Here is a 24529-nt window from a genome sequence, read left to right on the forward strand (position 1 = left end):
CTGGAGCAAGGGTCATATGGTGAGTCAGTCCACGGCAAGCTGGTGTGCTGTCCGTGTACACCCTCGCTGCGTATGCACTAAGTCCCTGTGCTGACAAGCCCTCAGTGCATCACAGATTATATCTTTATAGCTCCATACAGGCACATACTCACAGCCATCTCTACCATGTCCAGCTCAGCTATCTACAGGACTTTCGGGGAGCTTAGTTTTGGCCTCCAAGAACTATAACAGCAGAGCACTAGGAGCCCGATGCCCTTTAAGACTAGGGTTTTAGCACAGGAGTGGGCAAAAGGGCCTTCGTGGGCTGGATGCAGCCCGCCAAGCAGGTTAATCTGGCCTGCAGAGGCCCGGCTGCTCTCCTGCCCCCAGGCCAATCAGGGACTGGGGAGCGCATGCACTTTCCTCCGCCCTGCAAGGAGCGTGTAGCACTTAGAAGTGCAGCATGCCCCTGTTGGTGGGAGGAGATGTCATCCCCCCCAGGCCTGGGGGTGGAGGGAGCACGGGACATCTCCCACCAACAGGGGCATGGGTGCTTAGTGGGAAGTGAGGGGCAAAGGGGCTCCCCCACCCCTAAACCAATCATGGTATGTGGGAAGGGAAGCCCAAAGCATCCTGGCCCCGGCCCTTCCAGTGTGGCCCGGGGCCTTGGCAAAAATTTTTTGTCCACCCCTGGTTTAGCCCCTGGGTACTTGTACTAAGTCATGGACAGTGAACAGAAATTCACAGCTCCCACGAGCCATGCGTGACTTGCATTATATACCCCCAACTAAAACTGGGGGGTCTGGGGCAGGAGGCAGCCACTGCGGTGCTACAGGTGCCTGGGGAGAAGGGGGAGCCCGGGTGACAGCAGGTAGCCTGGGACTCCTGGTGACGAGGGAATGGGAAGGCTCGAAGGGCTGGCAAGCTTCCTGGAAGGGAAGTGTGGGGGTGGTGCATGCAGATGGAGGCCGGGTGCAGAGCCACCTGGCTGCACCTCCACCTATTAGCTAACAAACATGTCACCGCTTCAGGAGCTTCCCCCTCCTCTGAGGTAAACGCTGCCCTGAGCCCTCACTCACTCCCTGTGCCCAAATCCCCATCCAAGCCCCCTCCCACACCTAAACTCTTGGAGTGCAGTGGCCTAAGACTGCCCCTGCAGCAACTCATACAGATGCCTGAGCTGCTCAGGGGGCCCTTCCATACCAGCCACACCTGTTGCTACTGAAATCACCGAAGTCCTGGAAAGTCACAGAATCCGTGACTTCCATGGCAGACTCGCAGCCTTACTTGCTAGGTCTTACTCTTGGTTTGGCAAGAAATGCTTCGGGGAACCCAGCTTGGCAAAACGAGTGCAGCAGTCTCTCTATTTACGTAGCGGAGGAATATAATTTCTACTCTGGCAAATCTTGCCTGCCCCTAGAGTTCTAGAAGTGGTTCTTTTCCATTCCAAAGAGCAGGTAAACATCAAATGTCACTTCACACGGTTTGCAAATGTGAAACGTGACCAAGTTACCCAATCCAGTAATTCAATACTTGAAAGAACATTCTCTGGACTTGAGTGGGTACAATTCCAGCTACCAATGCCATACCAAGATACAATATTAACTCCTTCCCTAAAGTGTAAGTGGGCCGAGTGCTGGGAATTTCTCAGTTGTCAAATACAGGTTAGGTAACCAGGTTTTAACCTGTCAGTTTTCTCCTCTGTAAATTAGGTATAATGCTGTCCTTGAAAAAGTGGGATGTGAGGATGTTTGAAGATTAAATGTTAAGTGCCCTATTCTCCCCCTCCCCCCCGCCATACAGTTCATGTTCCCTTTTATATTGCTAGTTACACCAGTATCACAGAACAAAAAGAGCTATTTGGACACTATGATCTAATGGTCCTTTTCCACCTCCCTATCAATACAGAACTGTTCCTTACAGCACATTTTCAAGTGTTTTGTCCAATACTAAGTAGTAATCAGATCAGAAATTAACAAGTTAGAACAAATTTGATTCTTTGCTGCCACAAGATGGTTGCTACTCAAGTCCCAAACTTAGCACTTCTGTAGAATTTTCTGTAATGGGTAGGGCCAGCATCCTCCAGGAACACAAACTGAGACTGTGGTGACCAAGTGCCTCAATTAACATTTACGTTAAAATTTGCATCTTTCAGTACTGAAAAGTAGATTTAATGCAAATTGACAGTTATCTAGGAATTATTTTTAGCTGAAGCAGCAGGTCCTCCAGCCACCTAACCCACATGGCAAGTCTTCAAAAGAGCCCCAACGTGGATGTTCAGTAATCACCATACCACATAGCCTGTAGTGTTTAAAAATAGCCCTTTACAGATGTGACTTTTGTTCTCTATTACAAGTCATCATTCGAAACAAAATGCTACAGGGATGAATGTAAGTTTCACCTAGAACACTGCTGCCAATGCAAGTCCATGTCAAGAAGTGGAAAAAATGGCATGTTTCCAATTAAGGCATTAGTCACACTAGTTAAAACTAATTTTAAAATCTGAAGTTTCCTTATGATGCTTTTTGTGCATCTTTAGCTTATTGTTTTCACAAGGTGGGATTTGTTTTTTAAAAATCCCACCTTGTGAAAACATTAAGCTAAAGATGCACAAAAAGCATCATAAAGAAACATCAGATTTTAAAATTAGTTTTAACTAGTTTCTTAACTGTTTTTCCTCTTGCACCCTTTCGACTCACCACCTGCAAATCTGACCGAGCACTAACTCCCCAGTACATTCTTTTACTGAAACAGAAACTATCTTCAGCAACTCTTGTACATTTCAGTCATTTGAACTCAATCCAAAAACTTCAATATAATTTACAACAGTCTCAGTGAGAGAGTGAAAAGTGAATATTTTATAGAATATTAACAATAAAGTCAAGCAAGTTGATGAAAAACATTTATATAAATGGACCAAACCGGTGTGCCTCTTGAAGGAGCTATGAGGACCACACAGAGCAGCTATTTCAGCAACGAATCCAGCATCTTTGTGCACCTGCTTTAAGGCAAAGTAACTCTACAGCAACTGGAACCTATTTTTTATTATTTCAGACCTTCTGAAAAGGCCAAACGTTATAAAACCATTACACGGCAGCACAATGAGACGGTACTTAACAAAACAATGTCAGTTTGAAGACATCTCACAAGAGCAAGGATAAATTCTAGCAAGTGATTAAGACAACCTGTCAAAGCTTTCAGGACCCAAATATAACCTACCTGGACATTGGTCATATTTCCAAGATCTTTCCTCCTGAACACTTACACTAAATCACTATCAGTCACATTTTGGGCCAACAACTCTGACAAGCTCCCATTCAGCTTTACATTCCTTAGATAATGAAGAACCACTATTAACCTGAACTTTCCGTGCCTAGTGATTTGTCTGCCAACCTTAATATCGTTTTAATTAAGGAATAATAACCAAGATGAAAGGTATTTGTCAGCTGGGAGACAGGGGTCTGAGATACTTGCTACAAATATTCTATGCTAATGAAAGAACATGGACATATGGTTCATTTTAAAACGGGGAATGAAGACTCAATTGGCATGGAGAGCATTTCTAGAGAATTATTGCCAATGTAAGAGAAGGCTCATTTGTCTTCAAAAGTTTTGTACCCTCATTCTCCTCTGCTCCCTCCCTCTCCAAATCTAAATAATTAGAAGGATTTTCTTCTCTGCAGGATAGAGGCATACAGGAAAAAATTGCCTCGGCCTTTGAAAACATGTGTTGCTGGAAACGGCTTCTTTATTGTATTCTTTCTTTGAAATGTCCCAGATACAGAACTTGTTACCCTTAAAAAAAAGTTGTGATATTAAAATCATCTCCATAGCAACATGCATTCTGAGGTAACATACAAAGGCAGCAAATGGGAAGAAGGGGCCGGAGATTAAGGAAGAGTAGGGGGGAAAAAAAATATAAGTTTGTTCCAAAAATAAGAGATAAAACAACAGAGAGAGATCATTTGGATTTGAGAAGCTAAGATCAGTAATTAAGTTGTCTAGTCCACTCGAATTAAAGAATTTACCAGAAAGTGTTTAAAGCTAAACTGTTAATTCTTTAAAAATACTCTATCCAGACATACAAATGCTACATTTAAAAGCAGATTACATAACTGCTGGCTTCTTGTCCAGCCCAGCAAAGAAAAAAAAAAAGAGCGCCTATCTCCCGAAAAGCGCAGGTCCTTGCTTTCATCAAAGCTCTTCTCTACCTTTGGCCTTTACTTGGTAGTGCAATTAGTTACACAGATGACAACAAGGCAACCAGAGGTCAGCCCTGGGCTGCCAACAGCCTCTTTTCACCCACAATGCCTCAGTGCACTTCAAACTGCTGGTCTCAATGTTTCACTTAAATGGCCATGCCCGACAATCATGCTGCTTTATTCCCCTTTCATTCAAAAGGCTACAATTACAGATGACTGACAACTGTTTCCATGAAAAAAAGCTAGTCTGTGAAGCTTTAAATTAGTGGCCAAAAATTCCACACAATGTTTTCCTTAGTCTGTACTAATTATCATTTTTCAAGTACGTTTTAATTCAATTAGGTCAAAAATGCACTAGCTTTAAGAATGTTGGCCCCCTGTTATCTTGGTAACACTGCAACGTCAGCCTCACTAAATGAAGGGCAAGGACAGAAGTTGTACTTTGAATTTGGTCAGATGAACTTTTCCCACTGTTCAACAAGATCCTTGCAGGAGTAAGAAAGTAAATAATGAGAAAAGGAAATCTCTAACGCCTATTAGGAATATGATAATGTACATGTTAGCCTGCCCTCATCTGTTACCCTTCAGTTTCAAGCAAGCCCTCTCTTTTCCTCCCACATACTACTACCTCTGTATCAGATGCAGCAGCACGAGGGGAAAGCAGGCACTCGGGGGAGGTTGCTTTTAAGCAGGACCTCCACAAACACCAGCTCCCGGAAAACCACCTGTCCACCGCCCCCATGCACCGCTGCCTCTAATTCAATTCTCGTTTCAGTTGTAATTGTGTGATGGCAAGGCAGAAGGTAGAACTTTGCTTCAAAGCAACAGCCAGTGTAATTTTGTTTGTCATTGTCCAGTACAGTGAAACCCAGTCACAAGATCCCTGCTTATCAGCTAAGCTCTTGCTTGGAAACTGACCCATATATTCCCAAATCTGAGTATAAATCTGTTCCACATCTACTAGGAATTCACTAACTGCCATTCAGGAACAAACTAGTGGCCACATAGTAGAGTATCCCTAACAGAGCAGTCCCACATTCTTACAGCCTGTTCTGAAGTAACCTGTCAGTTATGGGATAGCCTGCCCCAGGGAACGTTTCCTCCTGACCCCAACAGTTAAAGGTGATGCTCTGAAGCATGAGGGTTTACATGTCTTATTTGCTGTAACAACTTTAGATATTCTTAGCAATTATTTTTTGAATCCTGATAAGCTCTTTGACTGATATCCTATGGCAGTGTGCCTCATAGGTTAGTTATGTGGTGTGGAAGTATTTACCAATTTTCAATTTGACACTTTGTCTCCTTGTATTAAAAGATGGGTTGGTACATTACAGCACCTTTGGTTTGTTAAGATACAGAAGTCAGTTTTGATTTCAGAGCCAATGACAAAGACTTTGAAAAGCAGGGCTTGAGGACATGTTGGGAAATCCACATGGACCACCTCTCAAAGAACTAGTCACTGTAGGGTAAGTAAGTAGCCATTGTCTCTTCAAATACAGGACAGTGTGGATTCCACTGCAGGGGACTGGCAAGCACAGCAGAAGAGGCATTGGAAGCATCTGTCTTTCAGTAGAATTAGCCCATCACAGGATACGTAGTGTGTGAAGTCCACAGGTTTCATAGGAGTCTGACTGAACATTTATTCCAGATGGACCGATATTGTAGACAGCAGTGGCATGTGACTCAAGAGTTCTGAATGTTATGAAATGTTTGAAGAAATTTAGCCAAAGCTAAGAACCAGCAAGTTGGACACTCACTGTCACAAGGGAACTAAGGGATAGGTATTGGCCTCCCCATCTTCTATGTTCTCAGACAGGAGAAGGTGGCAGATGCATGGATAGCATGGACAGACAGTTACTTAAAAAAATCCAGTCATATGTACACATACAACAGGAACCACACCAATTTAAATCAGAGAACAACATTAATTACTTCTTGTCTCTACACCATTTCTTGTGTATTTTTAAAATGTTTTCTCTTCGCTGCTCTAAAAGAAAAAAGTCCCTAGTTTTTATATTTGCATAGGACAGCAATTTTCTATGCCACCAATTCATGCCTGTTGCCCATTTCTCTATCCCTTCCAGACAGCTACATCTTCTCTCAGATCGAGTGACCAAGACTGAACACTCCAAGGGAGGCCAGACTCCTTTAATGTGTGTTCTTCTTAAATCCATTCAAGTTAATATTTCATTTGCTTTGGCTTCTGCTGCAATTTGAACAGACAGCTTTACTTAGAGGACCATGATAATACCCCACTTCTCCTGAGGGCATCCAGTTAAATACATCTACAAGGTGTATGAGTTCTAATTATTTTCTCAAATATGTATTTGTCATGACCATGAGGGATAGGCAGCAGCCTGGGGGCTAAGGGGTTAACTGTACCTAAGCCAGGAAGCAGTCAGACAATAAACAATGCAGATAGGGATTTCAAACTGGGACAAAGGAATTTTTGGTTTTCCCCTCCTTTGTCTCCCTCAGCATCTGGAGAGAAAACTGCCCAGGTACAGACATGTATCTCTCTCTCCAAGAAAAGACTCCTCACTATCTGTAAGTAGGATAAAGTTTAGATAAATTCATTAGGTGTTATTGTTTTATGGTTTGGGAATGGGAATCTGTATATGCATTTAAAAATAGGTTTTCCTCTCGTTTGTAACTAAGCTTTTGGCCCATGGGGGTCCGCACATGAGTATATTAATTGGTGACTTTTCCATCTAGTCATTATGCTTGTAACAGGAGTATCGTGGTGATAATAAAAGTTCTCTTTTTTTATTAACCGGATATTGATTAATTTTGGTGTCCTGGTTTTCCTTTGGGGCTGAGATTTCCCAAGTGATCTTTTCACTGGTTTTCTTATTACTTGGGCGGTGGCAGCAGATTTTTATCCCCAAAATCTAGGTTTTTAAGATTTTGGGGGGGGGGGGTAGTTTTATGCCAAAGCCTGGTAAGATAAGGTTTTGGGGTACTTTTGCAGGCCCCCACTTCTGCATTCATCGTGCCAGAGTGGGGATTTGGCCTTGACAGTATTTCACATTTTATTTGAATTTTTGTGAGAACTGCCATTTCCATCACTTAACCAATCCCTATCAGTTCACTGGGAGGCCATGATAGACCGGTCTCACTATTCAACCACATCGCAGAAGCAAATCATGTCCTCATAACAATATGGAGGTTTAAGATTAGTACAAAATGACAGTCAGACTTCTATTGAGGGACTGTACAACCCACCATCCCAAAGACTCCCTTGGGTTAGAGATCAGCATCCTTTTGGGATTAGCTGGCAGCAGCAGGAAAGGCTCCCAGAACCTGCCGACCAATCCCACAGCCAATGATGCAGTGTGGAAATATTTAAAATGAAAATGCCGTGGACGTAGGTACAAACCCGGATTACGAAATCCAGGGAGAGGTCTGTATTCTTTTGTGGCTCATGAGAAGGAGCCAAACATACATTTGACAAGGTTCCTCTTAAAATAAAAGCAGTTTTCCTAGGCAAATTTTATCTGAAGGCATAAAGTGGGCCCTTTAAATAAAGAAATTGCTTTTAAACAAGCAATTTAAAAATCTGACAAATATACGGTCCCATCCTGTTTTACCCACAATGGTCTTTTGAGCTACATTATTATGCTCATATTTGTTTCCTTTTCCATATAGTTTCAGCAGCATGCTACTGATGACTGCATGCATGCCTGGACGAAAAATGCACATTTTTTTCCCTGCTATTTATAAACTCTGGTTCAGTTAAATGGTGGAACTGAAGTTTTTATAATTTGGCTACAAAAATAAGTGTTCAAACCAGAGTATTAGAACCATCTTGGTAATCACGGATAATAAATAGGCACTGTTGCTTCTGCAGCTATTGTTGTTTCTGTGGTTAATTCTATTTAGAAAACAAATTGTTCAAAACAGCTTTTGTCTACCAGTTGGGCTCCATATGTTCATTTTCTTTATTTAGGGCCAAATTCTCTCTCACTGGTGTAAATTCAGAACAAAACCACTTAAATTCACAAGTCACACAGCAACCTACAGATATTCAAGCACTCTGAGGTCCCTTTTAATATAGGTGACTAAATATGAAATTTAGGAGCTCACATAGGTACTCCAATCAAAATTTTCAAGCCCAAGTTTTAAGTCAGGAACCACAGACAGTGCTCAGTTACAGCTGTGCAACTACCCAAGAAAATGGGATCACACAATGTCAATGAGGTCAGAACCCGGTCTGTAGAAAGAACACTGCTTGTTACACACACCCGGATAAATCTGTGCTTCCAGCAATTAGGAATAAAAAAAGTCATCCTGGAAGTGGACCCAATTTGATCTAGAATGAAGACAGAGGGGGAATATCTACATGGTAATTAAACACGCATGGCTGCCCTATTGCAGCTGACTCAGGCTCCCACAGCTTAGGCTAAGGGGCCCTCTAATTGCAGTGTAGATGTTAGGGCATGGGCTGGCACAAGGCTGGAAGGTCTCCGAACTTGTGCTACAGCCTGAGCCCAAACATCTACACTGCAATTAAACAGCCCTTAGCGCAATCCAACTGGCAGCAGCCAGACACGGGTCTCTAACTGCAGCACAGCACATACCCAGTAAGGGAACTTACAGAGCCATTTAGAGTAGAATTGTCCTTTAAAAGGAAATAATGTAAAGGAAACCAAAGATATAGAATATTAAGGCAGCTACTCAGTTCTTAGCTCTCCTTCCTGTGCCTAAACATGCCAACACATGAAAATTAAGATGACTCAATTGTAAGACTCATGCAATGCTTCGATACAAAGGAGTGCGTCAAGATCTGAGCAGCCGAATTGATGAGAAATTATTTTTCTTTTCTCCATTGAAGAGTCCCAAAGTTAAAAATAACCGCTTTTGTATTTAAAGAGCATAAGTGACAGCTTTGAAATATATCAAAGTACTGAGTTACTTTTAGTTGAGATCATGGAAATTAAGCCCTTCCATTGTCAGTAACCTAATAAGCCAAGTTTAATGCTTCCATAAACATGTGACAAATTCAGCAAGAAGAGAAATTATGAAGGACTCCTGAATAGAAAACTTTGGGGTGTCTTCAACACAGGAGCTACACAGTTGCTTGGAACCATATAGCAAGCTCAGTTTCACAGTGCATTAATAATGCAATCTACCAGCTCTGCCATTCTTACCCTATTCACACCTCAAAATGCAGCATCAGGCTGTCAGGCTGAATGAGGTGTTTCCCCAGGGAAGAGGTAAGGCCTCCATGAATTGCTACACTTATCATACATCACAGTATCACTTGTATTTTTGGTTTCCTCATTCTTCTTGGCATCATGCAGGCTTTAACATGCTGCACCATGGCTACCAGTGATAATCAATGGTGGTAAATTAAGGAAAAGCAGTCCATGTAGAAACACACAATGCTCTTACTTGGCCAACACTGTGCATGCTCAACGCTCAACTCAATGCTTAAAAAAAAAAAAAAAAAAAAAAAAAAGATGATATCTCTGTGACAGTGGGGATTGTATTCCTCTTGTGATGTTGCATGTGAGTTCCACTGTCCTGTAGCAACCCCATGTGTGTGCCTCAGTTTCTCCAGGCACTGCACCAATACATAGATGGTGATGAGAATTTTGATGCAATTGCCTCCCACTGGTACATAATGACTGATGCCTTTTGTAACCTAATCCTGGGAGGGAGGTGTGACCAGGTGACACCTTTTGCCAGGGAAGTGGGACAGAGGCTAGGAGGAGCTCAGCTGAAGGTGCGTGGGTTAGTTTCGGCTGGTTCAAGGTGCAGGGATGGGGTGAGGGGCCTTGGATTATACAGCCTGATTCTGGTTTCTGTGCTGACAAGTCTGTTCTACCTAGGTTCTCGGTCCATGAATAAGCCTTCTGTTCTACCTGCTGGATGAGACACACATCTGACTGTGCATGGGGGCGCAGGGCCCTGTGACAATCACCAATTAAGGCAGACTTGGATATGCGCATAAGAACAGCCACACTGGGTCAGAGTAGTGGTCCATCTAGTTTAGTACCCTGTCTTCTGGTGGCAGCAACCAGTGCCAGAAACTTCAGCAGGAATGAACAGAATGGGGTGATTTCAAGTGATCCACCCCTGTTGTCCAGTCCTAACTCCTTGCAGTTGGCGGCGTAAGGATACCCAGAACATGGAGTTCTATCCCTGACCATCTTGGCCAAAACATTCTCCGTTAATGTATCCAATCCATTTTGGAACCCAGAACAAATACCAGACACATTAATTTCTAAGCAATAGGTATTTACCCTCATGGGACAGCCTCCCAGCCAGACCCAGACACAAACTTACCCCTTGGTTTCCTTGAAATTGGATTGTTGGTCTCAATCCAACAGAGTCCTACAAGACAAGAACAAAAAAAAAAAAGTCTTAGTCATAACACATACAATCTAAAATATTCAAGTAATAGTGTGTGCATTAACAAGGACAATACACATGTTTTGAAGGAAAAGAACAACTAACTAACCACGAAGTATTTCTGCTGCTCTTTTAAGTTGAGCATTTAGAGATCTGTCTCTAAGACAGTAAGCAATGCCACACTGAATTAGACAATCTATTATGCTACCAGTAGTGCCTAATACCCCAGGGAAATACTTAGCACAGTCTTTCATACATGCTTCAGAGGAAGGCAAAAATCCTCCAAAGCTCCTGGAAACCTTTGAAATGCCACATGCCGAGTTCCTTCCTGACCCTTCTAATCATTAACTTACACCTTTAAATATAATACTTGAGGCACAATGTGCAATACTTAAGTGGTTTGTAAGCTCCACTAAGACTGTAGGCTTAATGAAAAAATCTGTTTTGAGTACTCACATCTAGAATTTTAGATAAATTACCATTTCACCTGTCAGGTTCCTGTTAATAGTATGTTGCAACACGGTTGTGATGCTTTCTGGTTGTCTAAAGAAACCAGCAACTGTGACCTTAATTTGCTTTCATTCCAGTCAGTTGCAATATTATTTCTTCAGTCACAATCCTATACGCTTGTCATAGACTGAATTCAATAATTAAGTTTTTATTTAGATTATGAACACAGCATAATCACATCTCAATAAAAAATTAAAAAAAAAAGGTTTGCATTCCCCGATACTTTATTCTTCAGCTTCCAGCGTCATTAAAGTTTAATAATCTTAAAGCCATTACTTCAAAGATATGTATATAACTACCAACTGATATGGAAAGCTTGTGTGTAAATCTGTGTGGATTTTTTTCCCTTCCAAAATGCAAAACCATTTCAGTGCATATTAATGTGATACATATGCCAATAGCCCAGGGATCACGCTTTACAGATAAGACAGCAAGCAAATCTAATCAAACATTTTGGTAGAGAAACTGATTTCAGTATCAGCAAAGGATGTAATGGGATAACCATTTAAACACTGTAAGCATGAGCTTATCGGTTACTGCAACGGTTAGATGCCGGCTCCCAGCCCCGCTCTGCTGCCTCTGAAGTATCAAGCTAAGATTTTATCAGTAGTAACAGTTACCCAATTAACTGCTTTTTAACATCCCTAGTACCAGCCTCCCAAGTGATGAAAAGGAAGGAGTTACATACACTTTGACTATGGTCATTTAAAGGGACAGAATTCCATTAGGATTTCTCCCTGAGCTGCTTTGACTTTTCTGATGTTAATTGAGTGCACGTAATAGAGAAATTGTCTGTGCTACTTCCACGTATCTGGAACATGCTGACATTCCAGACTACAATGATTAATCACACCAGAAAAAAAACAAAAAGTAAGAGGGTGTGCCTAGCAGTGAAAGAGTTAATGTTAAGCCGAGTTTCCCTACTGAATTCTATAAAGGACTTTCCAGACAACATCAAATTACTATGCCTTAGCAAAGAAAGCCTGACATAAAAAAGTCTATCACAAAAGAAACTCAGAGCAAGATGAAACCCACTGAGCATCACTGCACATCCATTATGATTTTAAGTCACTGATGTAACTTCCAACAATGTAACCAAGTCAGGTACCCACTATCACTGCAGATGGACAACAGTGGTCTTGAAGTCTGGAAAGATTCACTTTCTGCACTGTACTGAACACTTCGCAGACACAATATAACTTCATGGTGAAATGATAAACAATGTCTTTTATGCACTTCACACAGGGTTCACTAAATTCTTTAAGTGCCACGACATTGCATACCACAGCACGCTGTTCATAGACAGACTGGCCAGCTTTTGTTCATGGTGTCAGCATGTACTGTACGTTGTAGATCCGTAAAACCAAACACATGTAATTTAGTCCTTTTAAAATCATTTCAAAGGCATTTTAAATGCTGCATTTCATAAGAGCACTGTACTTTCTGTATATAGTTAGTTTTAAAAGCATCTGCAATTAAATCTGGAAAATTACTTAACTAGAATAAAAACAATTACATGAGGTTCAGAAGTACTGTATGCAAATTATGACATTTTTATCACAGAAGTTTTTATAAGTGTACCTACCCAACAAGCAACATTCACTTTCACACCATTGCAGAAGATGATTTATGAAAGATTCCAAGAAAAGGAGTTTCATGAATTAGGTGACAAGCTTTAGCTTTTTTTTTTTGGCCCCCTCCCCTACACTGAACTTCCCTATAACCCAATTAAGGATTATCTACTGTACTTCCCTTCCTACACTCAAAGTGATTTCTTTGATCTTTGTGGGTAAAGTCTTTCTATCCAATGGCCCAGATCTTTCATAGGCTCTGAAGGACTCTAGATTTCGGGCCAGCATTTTGGTAGATCTCCAGCTCTTGCAGCCATATGTTATTGTGAGATTACATTTAAATTGAGATTACATTTACATTTGTTCTGACATATCTTGGATTTTTTTCCCTAATATCTCTTTGATTTCGATATGTTCAATTTAGTAACTGTTGGGGACGCCTTTCCTATCTAAATGCTGCTTCCTTCAAGGTCTCCGTTAGCTAGTACAATGCCGCCCAGGTTTATGAACTGCTCTGCTTTCCTTACATGTTTGCTTTCTGCTGTGATGCTGCTGCTTGCTGTCTGTATCTTGAGGATGTTTGTTGTGGTATAACTAAATTTGAGCCAGGCTTGGCCTACTGTTTTTTCATGTTTTGTCTGAATTCTGCTCGGTAGTTCAACATCACTGGCAAAGTCTCCCTCTTCTAGACACTTGCTAACATAGTTCTTCATAACACAGTCTGGGGCAGCACCAAACAGTGGACATACCCCTCTACGGGTTAGTGTTATTTGCTCTGGTTCATTATTATTTCAGCTGCCTCAACACAGGAACTACAGGCAATTATAAACGGATTGAAAGGTTTCACTCTTTCCACAAATACAATTATGGCTACTTCACATAGCAACAGACCAGAATCCATAGGACATGTGTCTCCAAGCCACATCCTGTATTACAGCAACAGGGAGGTAGCTATTCTGTGCACTCACAAAATCACAATTGCACCAAAGCGGTATAAAATCATGGCTATGTTCCTTTCTAGAGCAGCACACCTTTTCCTAAGAGCCAGGCCAAGTCAAACAATGGAGAGTTTGTATACAGTGTAGTTGTAGCCATGCTGGGCCCAGGATACGAGAGAGACCATGTGGGTGAGGGTGGATCCAATAAAAGATACTACCTTGCCCACTTCGTCTCCAGTTGGAGATCTTATAAGTTTAGTAGACATTTAGTTCCCAAAGATTTAGATACAAGCACAGATTTTTCACGCCATATATGATCTGAGCTTGGGAGCAAATTGTCAAAATTTTATTTTTGAAAGATGCCCAACACCTACCAATGCATTTACCTGGGGTGAAAAATAAAATGCATCTTTCTTAATTCATCCATCCCACTCACGAAATACAGGCAGTCCCCGACTTACGCGGATCCGACTTAGTCAGATCCGCAGTTACGAACGCAGCTTTTCTCGCCCCGGAGGACACGGACTGAGGGACCTCGTGGTCCCGCCGCCCGTGTACTCCGGGGCGAGAAAAGCTGCTCCGCGTCTCCCTGGTCTGCAGAACCAGTCTTTGTGAAGCCACGGGGGAAGCCGGCAGCAGGGCAGCCCAGGTGCGCCTGGGCTGCCCTGCTGCCGGCGTCCTCAGAGGCTTTGCTCCCGGTGTCCCTGGTCTGCTGGAGATGGTCCCCAGCAGACCAGAGGCCCCAGGAGCAAAGCCAAAGCGGCGGCGGGGTGCCGTGCTTCTGAGGCTTTGCTGTGGCAAAGCCTCAGAGGCGCGGGACCCCGCCTCTGCTGCGGCTTTGCTCCCGGTGCCTCTGGTCTGCTGGGGACCGTCTCCAGCAGACCAGAGACACCGGGAGCAAAGCTGGGGAGGCGGAGGGGCGCTGCCGGTTGGCCTCTTAAGGGGGGGTAGTCTTATACGGCGAGTATAAGACGAAAACCTATCTTTTAACTAATAAATTAGGGGGTCGTCTTATACGCCCAGTCGCCTTATACGCCGTAAAATACGGTACTTTAGAAAGTGGCATCCATGAGAATGAGCAATAAAATGCATTTTAAACCACTTGCAGCCTGGTTCACTTAGGTGTCTGATAGAGGAGACAGGGAACAGATCAGACTGAACGCCTCGCTCTCCAATTTGTTCTCCACCATGAGTCAGAGTAGATCCAAAGCAGAGAAAGAGGGCAGATGGTGGAATACAGATTGATAAGATCCATGGTGTCCAACACGTTAGCCACATGTGGCTTAGTGGGTATTTGGCTGGTTGAGTGTGGCCAGTTCACTACTGCAGTAGCCACCATAATGGCAATGGCTTCAGAACTGGTTAGACAACAACTGGATTGGACCCTGCATCTTGAAGAAACTAGGGATGTTAAATTTAAGATTAAGTGGCTAATCGAATAGTTGACGCAATTTGCATTGACTATTTGATTAGTTGATAAGGGTGCCTCTGCCTTTCAAGTGTAGCAACAGACCCAGGCCTGCTGCTGCACTTCAAAGGTGAAAGCGCTGCAGGGAGCATGGAGCTCAAGCAGTCCTCCGCTGACTCCGGGCTCCATGTGGCACTGCCACTTTGAAATGCCACAGGGAGTCCAGCATCAGGCAGGCTTGGGCACCACCAAGTTGTGATCCACTGCCAACAGAGACAGACTGCAGGCTTTATTGTGCCTCAGAGACTTAGAGTCCTAAGTTCTCTGGAGCTAAGCTAACACTCGGCGTAGGGAGGGTTAGAACAGACCTGCCTGAAGTGGATTTGGAGGAAGACTAAGCTTGAGGCTTATGAGAATGCTCCCTGCTCTCCAACAAGACTTGGGCCAAACCAGACTCCACTCCGGATTTGGACCTTGTGGTAGGAGGCATGGTCTTCACGGAGTCAGGCAAACGGATGGTGGGGTGGGATGGGGGAAGTCTCAGCTTGGTTCCAATTGCTGCCTCACGGCCTTTTCTATTACAAGCTTCTTACAGCAGCAATTCCCACCCTTCCCAGCCATAGCTAAGGAACAAAGGAGCCCTTATTGTTATATAGAGAAGGTAGAAAACATGGCCCAAGTGGACCCTAAAAGCCCAGAAGAACAGAAGGCAAGTAACTCCATTTTTGTTTAAATCTCATGGCTTATGTTCCAATCCTAAGATTTACTCAGCACAAACAGACCCCTGTACCCCCCACTGAAGTCCTGAATAGAGCCGTTTTGATTATCTGCTATTTGTTTTGTTTCCAACCCCTCACCCCAGTCTGTCTGCAGAGTGAAATTACATGCAGCAAAAAACAAAGCAAAAACATCCAAAGGCTTGTTGCCAAGGAATCGTAAGAGATCCACATCTCTAAGTCCCAAAGTTCATTAAGAGTTCTAGTAACACAGCATACAAATCCCATTGGTAATGTTCTTGGGGTATACTCCTTACAGACATCAAACGGTGGGTGAAGAAAATTCAAGTTCACTAGTCACCAACTAATTAAGTTAGCTTATGCCCTTCTGAGAGCAAGAGAGGCTGAACAGAGATGAAAGAGGTCTATCACAAGGTATACCAGAAAGACTATGCAGGTGCACCATCCATCCAGAAACAGGAACGGCAAATCACCTAGAATACTGTCAACTCATCTGTGCTTTTAAGTGTGACATTTACCACCCACTACTTCTATTATTAAAATGTGGTCTTCTTGCAATCCCGGGTGGCAGCATCTATAAACCCTTGACATGATTAGGACTTCATTGGGCTAGATGCTTTACAAACACGGAATAAAAAAAGACAGTATCTACACCAAAAAGGTCATTTGACTTGGGAAGTGTTAACCCATCCAAGTTAATAGTGTAGAAACCTATACTGTTTTCCTTGCCCTTCAACCACACACTGTTTCGGTATAGTGAGGACTGCATCTCCTCAGCAGTGTAGTAGTAGTTTAAATTAGATATGTAACTTCATTTCTTTTCCTATTAAAAAGTTCAAACTGAAGTTTTGGTCATACTGCCAATACTGAGTTAAAGGCACTTAAAGATTTTAAACTTCTAGAACTATGTGGCTCTGTCTTGGAAAATTTCAGCACTAACAGATGTGGAGGAAAAAAACAACAGGTACCGACTTTCATGGTTTTGCACAAAGACTGCCACCAATACCAGCCCCTTTAAGTCACATGAGATGGTTACACAGCAGTCAATTTAGGGAACAAGACTTACAACTCCTGTGGATTAAGTTCAACCTGTAGCATAATGGAAAGATTTTGTATTGAGAGTGCAAATACATACCTACAAACACAACCCATCCCTACACTGACAATAGTGTGCATCAGCAAGCCCCCAAGCAACTGGCTTCCCTGTCATCCGGATTTCACCTCACAAAGAGCACTAGAGCTAACTCAGCTCTTGAGTCTATTCTCTCATGCACGCCCAGATACAATGATCTCTTCTAATCCAGTTAACAGCAGACTGTACTGGAAAGCCAGCACTGCATTTCTTTGTACAATCCTCAAATTGAACGTTAACTGGGTTTCCCTGAATTGTGAACTGCATTACAGGAAACCTGTTGTCACTTTACTTCCCCACTGCACAATAGTTTGAGAGATGTAGGAACTTCCGGCAAGAGAAATTGGACACACTCAGAACTGCAGTATTTCTATGACTTTGGAGGCAGGATTTCAGAAGAAGAGAGTAATCATAATGTCTGTGGATGGACCATTTTGAAAATGACCCCATGTTTTAAATAATTGTCAAAGGATTTAAAATTTTCAAAGTGCCTGTATACATAGGATAGAGGAAGAAAGGGCAGGCTTTATTTCAAAACCCGTAGAAATATCAGGAACATGAAGAGTCTTCCCATGGTTCATTGGAGACATTGTTGAATTGTTAAGATGTCTTTTCACCTAAGTTTTCATTAGACAGCAGAATTTAGATATTAAAAAACAGTAACAGATTTAAGTTAGGGATGTTCAAATGTGTTTAAACATGTAACCACTGAAAATGTCACTGGCTACCTGTTTACGGTGGGGGGGAGAAGAGGGGCAGCTCCCCCCCGTCCACGGCTTCTGTATCTGAAGCAGCAGCACAGGAAGAGGTCAGGCAGGAGCTGGTGCTCTCAGGTAGCCAGATAGAGGCAGCTGCACGGGGCAAGGTAGGGGTACACAGGCAGCTCACCCCCGCCCCCCACAAACCCGTAATCGCTGAAATAAAAGCCGGCTCCCCCATCCATACCGGCCACTGCCTGTTACCTCCAACCCCACACTGATGCCTCGGCTGTTGCCTATGAAAGCTGGTTTCCCGCATGCAGTGGCTCCCACCTCTCCCCAGCACTGCTGCCTCTAATAGAGAAGCAGCAGCATTTCAGGGGTGGGGTGGGGGAGTTAACCTTGTACATTAACCGATGAGCCCGAGTTCATCGCTTAACTAGGTACACATTCACATCCCCAATTTAAAAGTCTCCCTTCTGCTGATCAGCTTTCAGTCTCTTGTCTCTGGTGAGGTTATAATTTCATTAGAATTCTGTTAGAAATTAGTTAAGAGATAACCCTAATTAGAATAGTGATAGAAATATAGCCATGTTAGTCTGGTGTAGCTGAAACAAAATATAGGACTATGTATCACTCTAAAGACTAACAAGATGGTTTATTAGATGATGAGCTAAGTGGGTCTGGCCCACGAAAGCTCATCATCTAATAAACCATCTTGTTAGTCTTTAAAGTGCTACATAGTCCTGTATTCCCTAATTAGAAGAACTTCAACTCTGCTTGAGTAGCCCAGCATAAGGCATCCAATCTGTAAAAGACAACGGTTACATTTACAATCTGATGTGGCAGTCTTGAGGAGGACAGCAATATAATCACTAAGCATCTTAAACTATGCTATGTGTACAAACAAAAAAAGTAAATCACTAAATCAGATCCCTGAACTTCTATGGCAGAAAAGTTTCCAGAATTTGTTTCATTGATCTGAATCTTGATGGAAGAACCCAACTGAAAACCACACTTTTAAGCTTAAGCCCATTACAGATAGTAAAACTAATCCTAATTAAGCTCTGACAACACCCAGATATAGATCTAGTAACATGAATAAAGAGTCAAGATGAAAAAGGAACATATGGAGGACAACTATGAAAATGTAAACCTTCCTAAGACTCTGTAAAAACGGTTAAAAAAAAAACTTCAGCAACAAGTGTTAAGATCTAAAATCAACAGCAATAAGAAGTTATACATTATTTGTGCGTGTTATCAGTGAGGTTATTGTGGTCTAAGGTAGACCAAGTGTTAGCCTTAATCTTCATCCTTTTGACATTTTATACAATTTGAACTCATTTAGAGCTCCCATTTTGTATACTTATCCATTTATAAAAATGAATACATCAAGTCTGAAGTGGATCTTAAACACTGCCAATTAAAATATACCTTCAACATTAACAGCATATGGCAGGAACTGATTCTATTGGTTGGGAGGAATCTAAAGGCAGGAAGTTATTTCACTCGATTCCACTTGTTTCTTCCCATTTTCTGTTCTCGAAAGTAACTTACATCAGAGCTAATTGAATCAGGGTGGACATGGATAAGGCGGTGAGAACACGTAAAGAGGAAAATTTCTTATTGTAACGAGTCATTCCTGGTTCCTATTCAGACCTATTCTGATGGTGCCAACTTTGCATATGAATTCTAGCTCAGTAGTTTCCTGTTGCAGCCTGTTTTTGAAGGTTTTTTGCTTGAAGATGGCAACCTTCAAGTCTGTAAACTGTGTCCAGGGAGGTTAAAATGTTCTCCCACTGGTTTTTGTACATCACCATCTTGAGGTTTGACTTGTGTTAATTTATTCTTTTGCGTAGACAGTCCAGTTTGTCTAATGTACAGGACTTGACAAACCCCGGCGAGAGTTACTCGCCAGCCCCACACCACGCATGCGCCAGACTGGCACTGTGCATGCACGAAGCACCAGTGAATGGGACGCACAGAGCGACTGGCTGAAATCTACTCTCCACGGGCAAGTAGATTCAGCGGTTTGTGGAGTCCTGCTAATGTACGTGGCAGAGGTGCATTGCTGGCACATAACAGCATGTGTCACATTAGCAGATATGCAGGTGAATGAGCCTTTGATTGGATAGCTGATGTGATTAGGTCCTATGATGGTGTCACTAGGGTAGATGTGTGGTCAGAGTTGGCAAGGTGGTTTGTTGCAAGGACTGGTTCCTGGGTTAGGGTTTCTGTTGTGGGGTGTGTGGTTGGTGGTATGTATGTTCTTCATGTTGGAGGCTGTCTGTAAACAAAGACAGGCCTGCCTCCCAAGATCTGAGAGAGCAAGGAATTGTATCTAGGATGAGTTGTACATCCTTGATGTGTTGGAGAGGTTTTAGCTGCAGGTAATGGATAAGGGCATTCTGTTGCTGTCTTTGTAGGGTCTGTCCTGTAGTGGGTGACTTGTGTACACACGATCCATTGCCTACAGACAAGCCCTAAGATAACCACCACATTTGCTCCAGTCCCTCAGACAGGCTCTCTATCAAGCATTCTTAAAACTGCAATACCCACTTAGGTAAGTAAAGAAACATTACCCACCTGGCTCTGTCAATTTTCCATGTTCAGAATTCTTAACTTAGTATCCACATCCACCCTGACAAAATTAGCTCTGATGTAATACTCCCATCTCTATATCCCTACTATCTGTTTCTTCTTCTTTCACTTCATGCATCTGATGAAGTGAGTGGCAACTCAAAAGCTTATGACAAAGAATAAGAGTTTTAAAGTGCCCCTGGACTCCTTGTAATTTTTTAAAATGAAGCATCAAATGAGTAGTAGAGTTATCAGTAAACAAGGCAGTTCAAAGTGCCAATACTTTTTCCAAAGTATTTACTATTAAAAGAACTAAATTAATTCTGTTTTAGGGTTTTTATTGTTGTTTTCGTTTTGGAAACTACAGTGGATCTACTTATGACTCCAATCATAGGGTTAGGCATTATGACTGGAGCCAATTACTTCAGCAGGCACCTAACTAAAGCACATGAGCAGTACCATTGGAGTCTCATTACTTGGTGAGTCAAAATGCCTCAAGACTCTTGCAAGAAGTTTCAGAAGCGACACAGAAAATGAAAACCACAGACAGGCAAGGAAGGGAGTTATATCTTTTGACAAGAGGCTTGTTGGACCTGATGTATGGAAGGAGGAGTTGTCATAATGAAGACTCTAAGGAAATGGAATGTGCTCCAACAAGAAGAGCCAAGTCAGTTTTGGGAATGCACTGGCTCAAGAGATTTCAGAATTAAAAAAAAAGTCTAACCTAAATCTGAGCTGCAGCTAATGCTGCTGAGCTACCGTAAACAAGGTGTGTTTAAATGAGCCAAGCATATAGCAGCGTGTGGCATCATGGATAAAAAGAAGGGGGTGTATTTAGTATGGAATGTTTGAACAGGACCAGTAGTACAGTTCCCTTCCTAACTTGTCCGTTGCCTGTATTAAGAAATGTCTATGAGTTTGCCATACAAGTCACGGAGCATGAGTCACATGTATTTCAAGACTTTTCCCCTAATGGCTTCAAAATCTAGTTTGACGTATGAGTCTGTAATCCTGAAATTTGCAGAAAGCACAAGATGTGTAAGAATTTGGTCTTCTACTTCCACTGGGTATCTAAAGCTCAAGGTAAGGAGTTGGTCTGTGTGGGATACATGATATGGATCTGTTAGGATAGAGCAGATGAAATACAAACTGGGGATGTGAAAGGTTTACCAGTTGGGGCAGGAGCAGCTCACCATCCACTGCAAGCAGGGGGCTGCTCCAGCCCCACAGGCCCTGCTGTGGACAGGGGTGCTCCAGACTGGCCGAAGCAGCTCGCCTCAGCAGTGGGCCCAGGTGCACTGCAGGCAGGAGTTGCTCCAGCAGGACTGGAGCAGTGCCTTCCTGCGGTGGGCAATGGGGGGGGCAAGAGAAGAGGAGGGCCCACTCTAACCCGGCCGTGGCCACACACCTGCATCCTCTTTAATTGGTTAAACATCAAGTTTAATGGGATTTTACATCTCTAATATACACACATGAACTTAAATGTGTGAATCAGTTGCCTCTACATGCACGCCAAATTTGAAAGTAACTAGATTTACAACTAATCAGGACAGTGAGAGCCCTAGTCCTAGAAGTTACTTCATCATCAGCCTTTTATCCCCAATAAAATCATGGCACCACAAACAAAGACAGGGAGAACAAGAGTCTTGCAACCTTTCCAGTAAGGTGGAAGCTTCTTCGTAACTACTTTGAAGAATAGTTATGAGCCTCATGTATCCCCAAGTGCTAATTTAGCCACAGGCACAGGAGACAGGACGGAGGCTAGATTTTAAAACTGTCTTTTGACTTTTGCATTATTGGAATGGTGCTGTAAACATCTACAAGTTTAGGTGAACAACTTATGTACAGGTGAGAGCAACTCACCACAAGACAGATCACCAACAAGGAAAAAAAAACTATACTTTAAAGGATTGTGCATGAAGTGCTGTTTCCAAAGTCACATTTCTTTTTACCAATAGGTTATTCAACAATACGAAGGTGTGCCTGAGTATATCCTATGAACTGTAAATCCATGGGATTTTCAATACTGGAACTCTAAACTAGTGATAAAACTTCACTGCTTTCACTGTTAGTCACTCTAACCCTACCTTTGAACTAGAACTGTTGCTTTGAAACCAATGTGAAGTGCTCTAAGGGCTTGGCTTGCCAACACTCACATAAAGCAGTGCCATGAGTTAATAAGACTACTCACGCAAGTTAAATTATTCACATGCTTAAATATTGGCAGAATAGAAAAAAAATTCTGATTACTTGAAAGCTTTCTTCTTTTATTACTCAAAGCCCATAGATCTGGTACAACGGGTACATCAGCCTGCTTACAACTTGGGGCACAACTAGGGCCCATCAGTTACTGGTAGCAAGGAAACTCTACCACTAACATTCCCCACCAGTTGAGGCTAGGTATCATAGAATCATAGAATAATAGGACTGGAAGGGACCTCGAGAGGTCATCGAGTCCAGCCCCCCGCCCTCAAGGCAGGATCAAGCTCCGTCTACACCATCCCTGACAGATGTCTATCTAACCTGTTCTTAAATATCTCCAGAGAGGGAGATTCCACCACCTCCCTTGGCAATTTATTCCAATATTTGACCACCCTGACAGTTAGGAATTTTTTCCTAATGTCCAATCTAAACCTCCCCTGCTGCACTTTAAGCCCATTACTCCTTGTCCTGTCCGCAGAAACCAAGAGGAACAAATTTTCGCCTTCCTCCTTGTGACACCCTTTTAGATATTTGAAAACCGCTATCATGTCCCCCCTTAATCTTCTTTTTTCCAAACTAAACAAGCCCAGTTCATGAAGCCTGGCTTCATAGGTCATGTTCTCTAGACCTTTAATCATTCTTGTCGCTCTTCTCTGTACCCTTTCCAATTTCTCCACATCTTTCTTGAAATGTGGCGCCCAGAACTGGACACAGTACTCCAGCTGAGGCCTAACTAGTGCAGAATAGAGCGGCAGAATGACTTCACGAGTTTTGCTTACAACACACCTGTTGATACAACCTAGAATCATATTTGCTTTTTTTGCAACAGCATCACACTGTTGACTCATATTCAACTTGTGGTCCACTATGACCCCTAGATCCCTTTCCGCCATGCTCCTTCCTAGACAGTCGCTTCCCATCTTGTATGTATGGAACTGATTGTTCCTTCCTAAGTGGAGCACTTTGCATTTCTCTTTATTAAACCTCATCCTGTTTACCTCTGACCATTTCTCTAACTTGCTAAGGTCATTTTGAATTATATCCCTATCCTCCAAAGAAGTCGCAACCCCACCCAGTTTGGTATCATCTGCAAACTTAATAAGAGTACTCTCTATCCCAATATCTACATCATTGATGAAGATATTGAATAGTACGGGTCCCAAAACAGACCCTTGAGGAACTCCACTTGTTATCCCTTTCCAGCAGGATTTAGAACTGACTACGGTTATCCAGCCAATTATGCACCCACCTTATCGTGGCCCTATCTAAGTTATATTTGCCTGTTTATCAATAAGAATATCATGCGAGACCGTATCAAATGCCTTACTAAAGTTAGGTATATGACATCCACCGCTTCTCCCTTATCCACAAGGCTCGTTATCTTATCAAAGGTATGTAAGAGGTTAACAGGCTGGACCCCGCCCATGGTGGTTAACTGGTTAAACGAAATGTTTAACCAATTAACTAGGGATGTAAAAATAGGTTAGACAGATTCTATAACCATGACTACAAGACATTACGAGGAACTAATAGTTCTACTTTCCTAAATTACAGATTGTATTCAATATACTTTTAGGGAAAAAGAGTACGATTTTCCTAATGCAGACAACTGGAAATTCCCACTATCGAAACAAAGCCAAGTCTTTGGACATCTGCCCCCATCTCTATCTGGGCTGATCAGTATCTCCTGGTAAGGGCCTTATTACTTGGAAAGGCCATTTTCAGGTAAGCATCACAGTCCCCTGCTATGCTGCATGCTGCTAGGAGCCCACGGTGAACTGGGGAGTCCCCAGCTCACACCGGGGTACACGGCAGCTGCCCCTTTAAAATGCGCCGAGGCAGCATTTTAAAGGTGCAGCCCACTGCACAGTTAAAGAAGTGAGCTGTGCCCACAAAAGCTCCTGATACTATCTACATGTTGTGTTAGTCTTTAAAGTGCTACCATATTATTTGTTGTTTTTTAAGTTTATCCTGTACAGACTAACTCGGCTACCTCTCTGAAGCTTTTATACCTGAAGCGTGGCTGCTAATGGGGGCTCTTGAGACTTAGGCACAGTCTTGCTTCTGGCATGCTGCCCTTCCATTATCATTCCTCCCATGGAGCTGGCCTGGGGATGCTGCTTATAACATGAGCAGCTTTTCCAATCCTGCATGCCTGATATCAGCACGGCTCCAAAGGGTGAGAAGGCAGACAGAATCTCTAGCTCTTGGGCCT

General features: G+C 42.7%; 1 protein-coding gene across 2 annotated transcripts in view; it reads right to left on the minus strand.

The window, feature by feature from the left end:
* Window positions 1-24529, minus strand: part of ELL (elongation factor for RNA polymerase II) — a 96862-nt gene that overhangs the window by 44652 nt on the left and 27681 nt on the right. For both annotated transcript variants that reach the window (XM_075902904.2, XM_075902903.2), the window contains exon 2: window positions 10473-10520. In XM_075902904.2, coding sequence (XP_075759019.2) covers window positions 10473-10520 — 48 coding nt within the window. The remainder of the gene's footprint in view (window positions 1-10472; window positions 10521-24529) is intronic.

The sequence above is a fragment of the Pelodiscus sinensis genome, chromosome 32 (assembly GCF_052426305.1).
Source record: "Pelodiscus sinensis isolate ZL-2025 chromosome 32, ASM5242630v1, whole genome shotgun sequence".
Classification (NCBI taxonomy): Eukaryota; Metazoa; Chordata; order Testudines; family Trionychidae; genus Pelodiscus; species Pelodiscus sinensis.